The 11837-nt window shown below is 39.3% G+C and overlaps 2 protein-coding genes across 3 annotated transcripts in view; one reads left to right on the top strand and one right to left on the bottom strand.

Moving 5' to 3' along the window:
• LOC136430299 (cytochrome P450 4F2-like) overlaps nt 1-4390 on the top strand; it is a 32293-nt gene extending 27903 nt beyond the window's left edge. Inside the window, exons 10-13 of one of the 2 annotated variants that reach the window (XM_066420825.1) lie at nt 233-366; nt 770-834; nt 1299-1381; nt 2830-4390. In XM_066420825.1, the coding sequence (XP_066276922.1) occupies nt 233-366; nt 770-834; nt 1299-1381; nt 2830-3001 (454 nt within the window). In that variant the 3' untranslated portion in view covers nt 3002-4390. The remainder of the gene's footprint in view (nt 1-232; nt 367-769; nt 835-1298; nt 1382-2829) is intronic. The other variant, XM_066420794.1, reaches the window with a different exon arrangement.
• On the bottom strand, nt 3729-11647 carry LOC136430337 (spermine synthase-like). The gene is made up of 11 exons (XM_066420851.1): nt 11483-11647; nt 10489-10624; nt 9901-9994; nt 9260-9318; nt 8354-8529; nt 7637-7791; nt 7039-7128; nt 6420-6531; nt 6104-6183; nt 5614-5729; nt 3729-5197 (listed from the first exon to the last, which is right to left on the bottom strand). The coding sequence occupies exons 1-11, from the start codon at nt 11541-11543 to the stop codon at nt 5128-5130; spliced, it is 1149 nt and encodes a 382-aa protein (XP_066276948.1). The 5' UTR covers nt 11544-11647; the 3' UTR covers nt 3729-5127.
• Nucleotides 11648-11837: the final 190 nt, after the last annotated feature.

Below are 11837 nucleotides of genomic sequence, written 5' to 3'. Positions count from 1 at the left end.
CAAGACACTCATGTCTTAAGAGAGGACAATTATGTCTTAGAATGTACTTCTTGTTTTATTTATCTCCAGGGAAGACTTGAGTCAGCTCCCCTTCACCACCATGTGTATCAAGGAGAGTCTGAGGATCAGGCCACCAGTCCCCTCGTACTCTCGATGTCTCACCAAGACACTCATGTCTTAAGAGAGGACAATTATGTCTTAAGAATGTACTTCCTGTCTTACTTATCTCCAGGGAAGACTTGAGTCAGCTCCCCTTCACCACCATGTGTATCAAGGAGAGTCTGAGGATCAGGCCACCAGTCCCCTCGTACTCTCGACAAATCACCAAGACGCTGACTTTCCCAGACGGGAAAACCCTGCCTGAAGGTAAAAAACAAAAATACAGCATTCCCACTGATGAGCTTCATATGATGAGAAAGATATCTTATTGCAGCTGTTTTTGACAATGGGAACCCATAGAAAAGACAATATCATCAGCTTTTTAGTAAAATGTACTTGTCTACTAGGTAGCAGTATTTCTGATTACTCTAAGACTTTCTTTGTGATTATACTAACTTAAAGGCTTCTTTACTTCTACATCAGAGATTCTTGAAAATGAAAATACAATCATAGCTTATACTAAATAGCTGATTGCCAATCTGATATTTCCTGTTAATCTTGATGTTTCTACCTGTAATTTCTTTGGCCGACAGAATATGTTCTTTTGAGATACATTCTGTAGTTGTCTGTTCGTGGGTCAACATTCAATGTCTTATCTATCTATTCCTAGGTTCCCTGGTGACAGCTGGGGCCATATACTCACATCACAACCCTCTTATCTGGTCAGACCCTGAGGTGAGCAGTATCACACAGACCTAAAGCATCAGGCAATTACATGATAGCTGACAATTTTAAAGTATAGTAGTACTGTTACACTTACTGTAGTACATGCACAGGCCAGAACTGGCCCCTTGCTTAGGGTTGTACCGCCCTTTTTACGGGTGACTTACCCTTTCGTTGGCTATCATACAAGACGGGGATGCGCAAGGTCTCCCGTCCGGGTAAATGGTGTAAATCACTGTAAGGCTGATACGAGACGGAGGTTCGCCAGGCCTCCATCCGGGTGATTTGTAGTGAATCACCAACTCCATACAGAAGGATTTACAAATGTAAATTTGACAGTATAATATTCATGAGAAATATTAAATTGTGTGGTTTATTCAATAGTTATAGGAACTGGGCACTGGGCTCATGTCACCCTTTACATGTTAATTGAAATGATGCAGGCTGAAATTCCAGCATTCTTTCTACATTTCCAGGTCTATGATCCACTTCGCTTCTCACCGGAGAGATCCAAAGACAGACACCACCATGCCTTCGTCCCATTCTCTGCAGGACCGAGGTACATTATCACTTAGTACTAATTATTGTAACTCTAGACTGAATTCTTTTTTTGTGTGATTTAGATCTTGACAACTATAACTTTATGTCATCTGCTAACTTAGAAGATTGCACAGTAGCCCCTACATTGTTTTTGTGGTGTTAAAGCACACTCACTCAATGTCTTTTATTATAATGTTACTCAAAGTCTGAAGCTAGACCTTTAGAAACTGCACCAGACAGTTGAAGAGAGCCTAATTTGTTCAGATTTTTTGTGCCTCTTAACTGTAATGCACAAGGCGAGTAGAACAGTCTCCTGGCTCCTGGGAATCAAACCAAAATCAAATCAAATCAAAGTTTATTGCACAACAAATGTAATGGGTACAATGTATGGCAAGTTCGTAGTACAAAATGTCAAGACATATATGTCTTTGCTTATTAACAATACTAATTGATTCTACAAAACTTAAGTCTAAACACTACGGTATCCCATAAGAATAATACAGAATACATATATGGAAGTATATTACATGATACACAGGAAACATCAATTGTTTGCGTCAGAGATTTATTGATTTCTTTTTAGAATAGAGGTACATATGTATTGGCCTATGTACAAGGAAATTGCGTCAGGACATGACATAAGGAATTGAACCCAGGCCCGCCAGTGCAAAAACCCCATGCCCTAATATACCTGAATATAAATAAGTTTGCTAAAAGGTATGGACCAGAACGGTCAGTACGGGGAGCTAGTCCCCCTTTTAATTTTTAGATTCATCCTCCAATCTCCGAGTTCAATATCCCTGTGCGACACATTTTGCCTGTCTTCAGACAACTTTGATTTTTGTTTCTGATGCTAGGAACTGCATTGGGCAGAATTTTGCAGTGAACGAAACGAAAGTGGCGGTGCTGCTGATCCAATTTCAATTGACCATTTGGACAGTTAAAAGGAATCAAACTTGTTCAGATTTGTGCGTACCTAGTGGTGCGGATCGGTCCGGCCGGACCGGTTCCAGACTTGTAAAACGTTTAGGTTCAAGTCCAAAAAAACCTAAACGTCTGGAAACAAGTCCGGACTTGAAAAAAAATTCTCTCACTCATACACTCCTTTTTGTTTTAAACCATCTCAAACCTTCCTTAAATCGTGAAATTTGCACTAGAAAAATAATAAAACATTGCTGTTTTTGTGTTTATAACTGAACTTTTGTGTTAATTACTGACTGTATATAATTCCGTATATATAGTTTTCAAATTACGTGTAAAATATCTGCCAATATGCAATTTTACATGTAACACGAAAAAATATTCCAAAATTATTGTTCAGGTCCGGACTTTCAAGTCCGGACCTGAACCTAAACCTCTGGACTCGAGTCCGAACCTAAACCTAAACTCGGGTTTAGATCCACACCACTATGCGTACCTGTACCTTTGTGTACCCTTTTAACACTTCTTTTCTTGTTTTCTATCTAGGAACTGCATTGGACAGAATTTTGCGATGAACGAGATGAAGGTGGCGGTGGCGCTGATCCTGCAGCGGTTCCGTCTGGAGCTCGACGAGACCAAACCTGCGCCGTTCTTCGTGCAGCAGCTCATTCTGCGGGCAAAGGACGGGATCTGGATCAAACTTACACCAAACGACTGAAAGGATCTGGATCTAGAGAAATCTGGATCTAGCTTACACCCAATAACTGAATGTGAAGGGATCTGAATTTATGCTATATGATACAGCCAATCAAACAAAAAAAGAAGATGAAAGGGATCTGAGGCCAAATCATTAAAGGGATCTGTATCAAACTTACACCAAATAACTAAAAGGATCTGGATCTAAAGGAATCTGAACCTACCTTACACCAATTAACTAGAGTTTTGGATCAGATATACCCAATGATTAATTTCAATTAATAAAGAGATCAAAATACATGTAAGGCCAGATCACCAAAGGATCTGGATCAAATTTACACCAAACAAATAAAGGGATCTGGACAATAGCTTAAACTCAATAACTAAATGTGAAGCCAAGGGATCTGAATTTAGCTCATATGATGCAGCCAATTAAACCAAACTATAAAAGGGATCTGAGGCCAAATCATTAAAGGGACCTGGATCTAGGTTACACCCAACCCAAATGACAAGCAACTGGATAAAATTTTGAAACAGATGTTTCAGACAACATCCGCTATCTTTCGTCTGACTAAGAGAAGAACTGGCCAGGGGGAAAACAGGTTTATATCAAACCTCTGAAGGTTTGTATACGTATATCCCTTGTATACATAGTATTTAACATGAATTTAAAGTTGTGCTTAGATTCTGAGAGTTCAAACTCATTAGTGTGACTCATATATGAAGAAGAAATAGGCAACACACAAACATGTAATTTTTTGTTTATTCAGACTGGCACAGAGAGATTTCATGTTCACAGCTACCATACTGTCACAGTGACAAAACATGTACATGTGAAGCCTTACACTGTAGCGTGTTATGATAGCCTTCCTAAATAGGCTCAACTTTTGTTTGTATTTTCTGCATTGACTGATAAGCAAGATTTTCATTCATGATATGTACTTGTACACCCACTAAAGGGACCCTTCATACAAAATTTTGGCCGGAAAGCAACCGATAGAATGTACTAAAGCTAAATTGCCTGTCATAAAGGGCAGGCTAGGGCTGTCTCCAGCTTAAAATGTCTTCTATCCCACTCAATCTTTGGAAGTCCATGTTGTTAATTTTTGTTGTAAAATCTGTCATTTTAAGCTTACAAAAATACATTGAAGTACAGATTTTTTGATGGATGGGTTGACATTTTTGTCCGTTCCAACAAGCAAATCTATGTCACAGGATAGATGGAGGGACGGGTCCTTGAGACAGCCCTGGCCAACAATTACATCGTATACATAGTATACTAAATGTTAAAACTCTCAAGAAAAAAAAAATGCTGTGGTCTTGATACAAACAGTAAAACAGTATGGAAGAATATAATAATCACAGTCTGCTGAGTTTTGAAAGTTAATTAAAAACAATTCATTAATGGTGACACATGTCTGGTACTTATTTCATCTACCCCTTCATTAAAACCACCTGTCCAATGTGGCCATATGTAGTGGTCCCTTAGGCCACACCAATTTAATTTCTTGGTCAACGGATTTTTAATTTTAGCAAAAAAAATCATGAAAACAGAAGGCTGGGGTGAAAACTTGCACCTGACCCAGTTCACTCCCTGAAACTGTGTGCACCAAAGTAAAAACTTTCCTCTGAGATTCTATACGTTTTCATGTTGTTTTTTCAATCTAGCATTTAAGAAATTTTTTTATTTATTCCGTTAACCAAGAAAATAAATTGGTGTGGCCTTAGATAAATTTCCCCATTGACACAAGTCGACCACCTGTCTACAGTGACCAGTTTTTTTCAAGGCCCTTGAGCGGTCATTATAGACAGGTGAGGCTTGCAGGCTTATATGTAATGGAATTATTATATAATAATATTCATTGATAAATGTACATACATGTAACATCAATCATTATATTAAATGAGGTACATTGTGCACTAACTACACACACTTTATAAGATTCTGAAAACATTCCTTAGAATTCCTTTAGATTTTTATGACAATCTACAGACTAAATATATGCACTCCTTAAAACAACAAAATAGTAACAATAATTCTTAGTCACAAAACTTGCCAAGTACTACTACCACCATTTTACATATCATATAAACTAGAAAGTTTAACTTTTCTGTAAGGGTATTTCTGATTGGATACTTGGCGATGTATTAGGAGCTCCCATTGGTAGCTTGCATCTCCTTGGCTGCATCCACTTTCCAGATACGGTAAAACACCCAGCTGGAAACAAGCGGAGTCAAGGAAGATGAAAGAGAGTAAACAGCTAAGATTTGTTACAGCACAACAAAGAAGGAATAGTTCAACATAATGGCAAACTTGACCTCCATACCCATGGTGTTTCACTATCCCTTCAGTGCCCATAACAAAAATGGTAGCACTGAGCATGTATCATGGCACACATATATGTAGACACACACACACGTACACAGTGACTACACACACATGTGCGCACATACGTACACAAAACGCGCACACACAGATGCACACACATATAGTTCACTCACACATAAACACACACACACACAAACAAACATTCACAGACACACACACACACATACATATATATATATAAACATTACACACACACATACATACATAAATAAACACACGCATAGTTTTCTGCCGAGTAAGGATACAGCTCGTGGTAAGAAGGAACACAAACGGTTTCCTTTGAGAACTCCACCTTACAGGACAGCTTTTCCAACTGTCCTTCATACATCTGCAAGGCGTCCACCATGTTGGCACCGTTACCCTGGAAACAACACAGTTCCTAGTGAGCATGCACAAAGGTTAAAGGTCAGCTTCTCCAGCTGTCCCTCGTACATCCGCCGGGTGTCCACCATGTTGGCACCGTTACCCTGGTGGAAAAAAGGTAGTCCCATAGCATTTTTGAGGCCATAGGAGCAGTGGATTGTTAATCCACTGTGTCTATAACTAGGGCACAGTATTAGTAGGTGGATCCCAACCCTCTCCTTCCACATCTTTTTACCAACCCCAATAAATAGGAATTAGAAACAATGTACAAGTAAATGTATATTGTAAACACTGATCAGAGAACAATAGAACAATACAATCACACACTGAATTGTCCCGCCTGTGTGTAGTACAATACAGATATTGTCTCACCTGTGTGTAGTACCTGCCCTTGGGTTTCAACACCTGCATGGAGAAGTCCAGAATCTTCCTCAGGAAGTCCCAGGAGTCACCTGGGCAGAGAAAGGATTCATTTATTACACAAATTCATACAAGGCATAAAACAATGCACTGGACAAAGTATATTTAAAACTTTGTTAGTAAGCACTAACAAAAATTGACCAATTTTGTGCTGTTAGTAGCTTTTCTTTGTTCACGTAGGCAAAATACTGATTATATCCGGTTTATCATTTAGGAGAATTAGGAAATGTTAACTTTAAATTCTGATAATTATGAAATCCAAACTCACCAACTGGCTGTGTGGAAATGGGAATAGCTGTGAGGTCGTTGATGACATAGTCAAACATCGTTCCCTCCCGGACATACTTCTCCAATATTGGGATGCAGTCTTCAACCAGTACCTGTGGAGTAGTAGCACAGTATCAGTACAGTAATAGCACAGTTACAGTATCAGTGCATACTTCTCCAATATTGGGATGCAGTCTTCAACCAGTACCTGTGGAGTAATAGGACAGTAACAGTACAGTAACTGTTATAGTACAGTAACAGTACAGTAATAGTACAGTATCAGTGCATACATGTACTTCTCCAAAATTGGGATGCAGTCTTCAGCCAGTACCTAGGGAGTAATAGTACAGTGTAATAGTACAGTAACAGTACATTTAAAGTACAGTATCAGTGCAATATCAATATATACTTATATCAAATCTGGAATACAGTCTTCAACCTTAACCTACAGACAAATAGTACAGTTACTGTAATAGTAATAGAACTGATAGACCATCAGAAAACAGCACATGGCGAACTAAAAAAATCTCAACTCTTAGTCTGGAGCAAAAAATGTACATCACTTTGTACATCATGTGAGTAATGACTTTGAAGTAAGACAGTGCCCATTGTTGTCTGACCTCATAGTTGTGCCCCTTGAGTTGGTCCATGGAGTCGTGACAGATCCCCCGCAGGTGTTTAATGGCGGCATTGATCACAAGCTGGTCAATGTGGGCAGTGTTAAGGTTTCTTAACATAAATGGAGAAAGGCACAATGACTGTAATCGTGGGGTCGTGTAGCGTAATGGCAGGGTGTTTGGCCAAGCAGTCCCGGGTTTGATTTCCCCTGATGCCACCGATGTTGTGCCCTTGGGAAAGGCATTTTACACAACTTTTACTTACAGATCTCCTGCTATTCCAAAGGAGTTGTGCAAAATCTTCGTTGGTTGGTTTTCTGGTTTGTTTGTTAAAAAGATAATGTTAATTAAAGTTACTGGTAAAGTACTTTAGATTTCTGTTAAGCTCTCTTTTTCATGGGTAGAACCTTAATTAGAAATCACACTAAGAGAAGGCTAAATGTCTTTACATGCAGCTTACACTCCATGTATTTCTTCACAATCATTGTTAAAAACTTCTATATAATATATATATCCTCCTGAGTCACAGTCAGTCTATGTAAAAGCACCATCAAGCCACATACAACTAAAACTGAGAAGAAGAACATAACAGAAAGGATATCTCGAGCATGGTGACCCATTTGGGCGAGACTTGTCGCAGCTCATGCAGAATGCCTCCGTCCCCGCCCCCCAGAATCAGCACCGTCTTGCCGCTGAAGTCCTCCCGACCGTTCCCCAGGATTGCCCGCGTGTACGCGATGTCACTCTCCGCCAAGTCTGCAAGATGATTGAGTTTTAAGTTTCAGCTTCATATACTTAGTATCATACTGTTTTTGTTTTTTAAACTATGTTTGCCAAGATTGTCTTTTCAGAACCGTTTTTAAGATTGTCTATGCCAGATCTGTGAAAAGATTTCACCAGCAAAGAATTTCATGCAGCTTCTTAGTACAATACTGCAATTGTTTAACACTTTCAAAAATGTTTCAAAGAAGTTTTCTACCTAGCTATCCATATTTAGAATATAAAAGTAAGGTATACAATGTATATTGAAACCTTGGTTCATTAACACACTCATTCATGCAGTAATTTGTTAATTCTTTCATTCATCCATCTATTCATTCATTAAATTTTTCATTGATATTCATTAATCTCATCTATTCACACATTTATTCAATTCATTCATTCATTGACATCTATTCAGTTATTTCATTCATACATTCTTTCACTCACTCACTCATTCACTCACTCACTCACTCACTCACTCACTCACACACTCACTCAATCACTCACACACTCACTTCATACACCTCTACTTGCATTTCTAAGTTGTCAAACTTACTTGGATCGTTGTCGAGTAGCAGCATGTTGCCAAACTGTGGAGAGTGCATTATCTTGATGTTCTGATAGGGGGAGTCGGCCTCATACACCACCTCGTCGAAGTCGTACTCTATCAGTTTGTTGTCTGCAGTCGGCACGTATGGGTCCACGCGGGCCCCGCGCTTAATGAACGGGAATCTGGATTTAGGGAAGATGTCTGACTCAGTTTTTTCAATTCTACAAAAAGGTCAAGATGTCGATTCTTGATTTTTAACCGAGTAACTTGCTGCTTGTGTAACATACTGATTGTATTTTTTACCAAAGGTTAGCCATTAATAATGGCTAGGTTACCCACTAGTTGGGCAGCCTTGCAATTGGCTGTAAATGTACATGTATGTATTAAAGCCAAACCAATACGTAGTTAACCTATCAAATAAATGTCAATGCAAATCATGATGTTCTTTCAAATTTTGCTGTCAATCCATCAAACTAATTGCATGAATAGGAATCTGGAAGTGAAAAATGGCCTGGTGCAAATTAAATTACTAATTCGGAGACAAAAGAAAGTGATTCCTGTGCACACACGGACACACAGAGACACATCAAAAACAATACTTCACTACTCCCATGCATGGGGGTAACCAAGTGATCACACATGGCAGACTTCACTCTTTTACCCACACGGCTTTGTATCCTCCCTGTGCAACAGACACAAATAATAGTAGATTTATCAGCCTAGAATTTCCACTATGAGCCAAGCTGTATTGTGAATAATGTGGATCACACAAACAAACATATGGGCATGTAGACTCTTAACAACAAATGTGATGATGTGGAAGGCAAAGATGACCTTGCAAATTAATCCAACTTTTCCCATCAGTGTTGTGTTACAGTCTTGAAAGAGGAAATACATTGTGCATACACCCACCTTTTGGACTTCTTGCAGCCAAGAAGCTCATTGATTTTCTGCTGGGTTGAAGCAACATGCTGAAGGAAAAAAATTGTTGTTTTTATCATTACTGCAATTGTGATGGAAAGGTGAAAAAATTAATTGGCTTCAAGTTAATTCCTACCTGATCTACATGTAAACATGTACGTTAACTGCTCAAACAATGCAGGTGATGGCCCCTTACTAGTCTTTTACTAACTGCTCTCTAAGACTCTTTAAGGTACTGTTTATTTGTTTTCTATCAGTAAGTTGACTTTATTTCACAAATTTAGATTTGTTGTTGTTGTTCACCTTATAGTGTCTAGTGGCAGGGTATATATTTCTGGTTTCAGTAGCAGGGTACATTTTATAGGAATGGGTCGCTAGCCCTTCCCCTCTTACTAGTAACGTGCTTGAGGCACCTCCGGATTCTCGAACATGGCACCCCTTTTTTACGCCTCTACTGAAAGACAGGTGTAGCCCAACCAAGATTCCCTTCCCAAGATTGAACCAGGGTCTCCCAATTTGTTACTAATTGGAACCATGAGCTCAACTGTGAGGCTGCTACCAGTTGAACTTCAGGGACATCCCTTTAAATTTAGACTTAAATGTCTGTAATTTCAATAGGTGAGTTTGGGCACCTCCGCAGTGATGGAAGGCTGTTCACCCTCCGCCACCCACACCTCTGCATCCACAGTCAGTAATCCCTGTGGGTACACACGCAGGGTGGCATGGCTGCAAACACAAACAAACAAATGTTTATCTATACAATAACAACTACTGCCACTGTCAGTAATCACATAGGGTCGCATGGCTGCAATCACAAAAAAAATTGTAATACAGACAAGAAATAACACATAGGGTGGCTCCCAGCATAAATGAGATTATTATTGATGCAACTGTAGGATAGATTCCAGGAACAGATAGACACCAAACAGTCTCTAGAATGCTTCCCATACCATACACTCTCAGTTGAGTTAGTATCTGTCATCATCTAAGGTAATGGGAACATTGGAAAGGTTTTTGTTTTTGGCACTTTTCAGGCAGTTGGCAAAATATTATACCAATTCAAAACATTGCGGATATTTTACAGCAGAGCTGTTAATGAATTTATAGACAGGACTGAGGTGTGCACTCAATATATGAATTGGTACAATGATGGAGTAAGCGTGTGTGTGTGTGGGGGGGGGGGGTTCTAAGTATGTGACTTGAGAGCGATAAAAACCCACCTTCCGTTCTCCGCTGTGAAGACGTCCAGGGAGCCGGAGTCTCCGAGAGAGACCGACGACAGCGGCGCGGCGCTCCCACTCTGAACCAGCCCGGACACAAGGGAGCACAGGTCACGGTACAGCGCCTGGTCACCAACTGGAAATATTAGTGAAAAACAACTTAAGGCAATCTGAGATGGCGTCTACTTCACCCCTTACAGATACAGCTTTGTGACCAAACAGGAAATACAACTGGAAAACATTAAACCAACTTTCAGAACTTGAAGAAAAGAGTCAGTTTTCCCACGGTTTTCCCCAAGTATTCAGAATAACAATTAACATGCATCTTAGTTGATAGGATTCAAAGTTGACACAGAAGTTGCAGCTGTCCATTACAGTTCAACAATGAACATTTGATGCAGAAATTTACATGCATGTAAATGGTCAAATTAGGTAAGAAAATCAAATCACAACCAAGTCACTAATAGCCTTGGTTGGTACACATAGAACTCCTGGTCATAGGAAAGGAAAGAATGTGAGCACTCAGTATTCGTAGTATCCAATGTTTATCAATAGATTTAAACTTTTCATTTGGAAATTTATGAAAAATAGTAGAGGACTTTGCAACAATCTCTGTACTTTAATCGTGTCAACGAACGTTTGATCCATGACCCAGTTTGATACTAGTAGATCAAAGTCCATGTTGACGACCATGTTGACTGACCATGGCACGAAATATGGACTACGATTTTTGGATCATGGACTATTATGTATGACATTTACTTTTAATGTAGATAGATAGATACAATTAAGGATGTTTAGAGGGGTTCGGAACACAACCTGAGTCATTAAGCGCTGCGCTCTCCAAACATCATAATATATGCTATAATAGTCAGCAAATTTGACTGTGAGCATCAAGAAGAAGAAGAAGAAGAAAATGTGATAAAATGAACGCAAAACATGCCGGAAGGAAGCACGTCTAGAAGAGTAAAGATCTCAACTCAGAGAGACTCACGTGGATTTTTGGGTCCGCCAGGCTCGAACTGGAAGTCTAGCAAGGTGTGTAGCGCCGGCATGATGATGTTATAGTACAGTAGACAACAGCAGTGTAGTTAAACACGTGGGATCCGATCAGTTTGTCTGTAACACTGATAGCATTGACGGGCAAAGGTCAGCGAGATAGTCCACTACAAAAAAAAGGGGTGGTCATGTAAATATGTTTTACATGATTTATGTACGTACTATGAAAGAACTACAAAATTGAGACCAATTACAAAAGTCATTTGTATAGTTCTTATTTCTTTGAATACATCTATTGAAGTTATGATTAATTTCATTGCTACCTGTTTACCCATCTACACCCCTATGTC

This window comes from Branchiostoma lanceolatum, chromosome 1, assembly GCF_035083965.1.
Source record: "Branchiostoma lanceolatum isolate klBraLanc5 chromosome 1, klBraLanc5.hap2, whole genome shotgun sequence".
Lineage (NCBI taxonomy): Eukaryota > Metazoa > Chordata > Leptocardii > Amphioxiformes > Branchiostomatidae > Branchiostoma > Branchiostoma lanceolatum.
Note: the sequence above shows the minus strand (reverse complement) of the source record. Positions and strands in the feature narration are given on the sequence as shown.

What these genes read in the sequence shown, in the direction of transcription:
- LOC136430337 (XM_066420851.1), bottom strand. Translation starts at nt 11,543, where the DNA reads ATGCCGGCGCTACACACCTTGCTAGACTTCCAGTTCGAGCCTGGCGGA. An exon ending in TCAAGGGGCACAACTATGAG is followed by an intron (nt 6,532 to 7,038) that starts GTCAGACAACAA and finishes ACTACTCCACAG; the next exon opens with GTACTGGTTGAAGACTGCAT. An exon ending in AGGGCAGGTACTACACACAG is followed by an intron (nt 5,730 to 6,103) that starts GTGAGACAATAT and finishes TGTTGTTTCCAG; the next exon opens with GGTAACGGTGCCAACATGGT.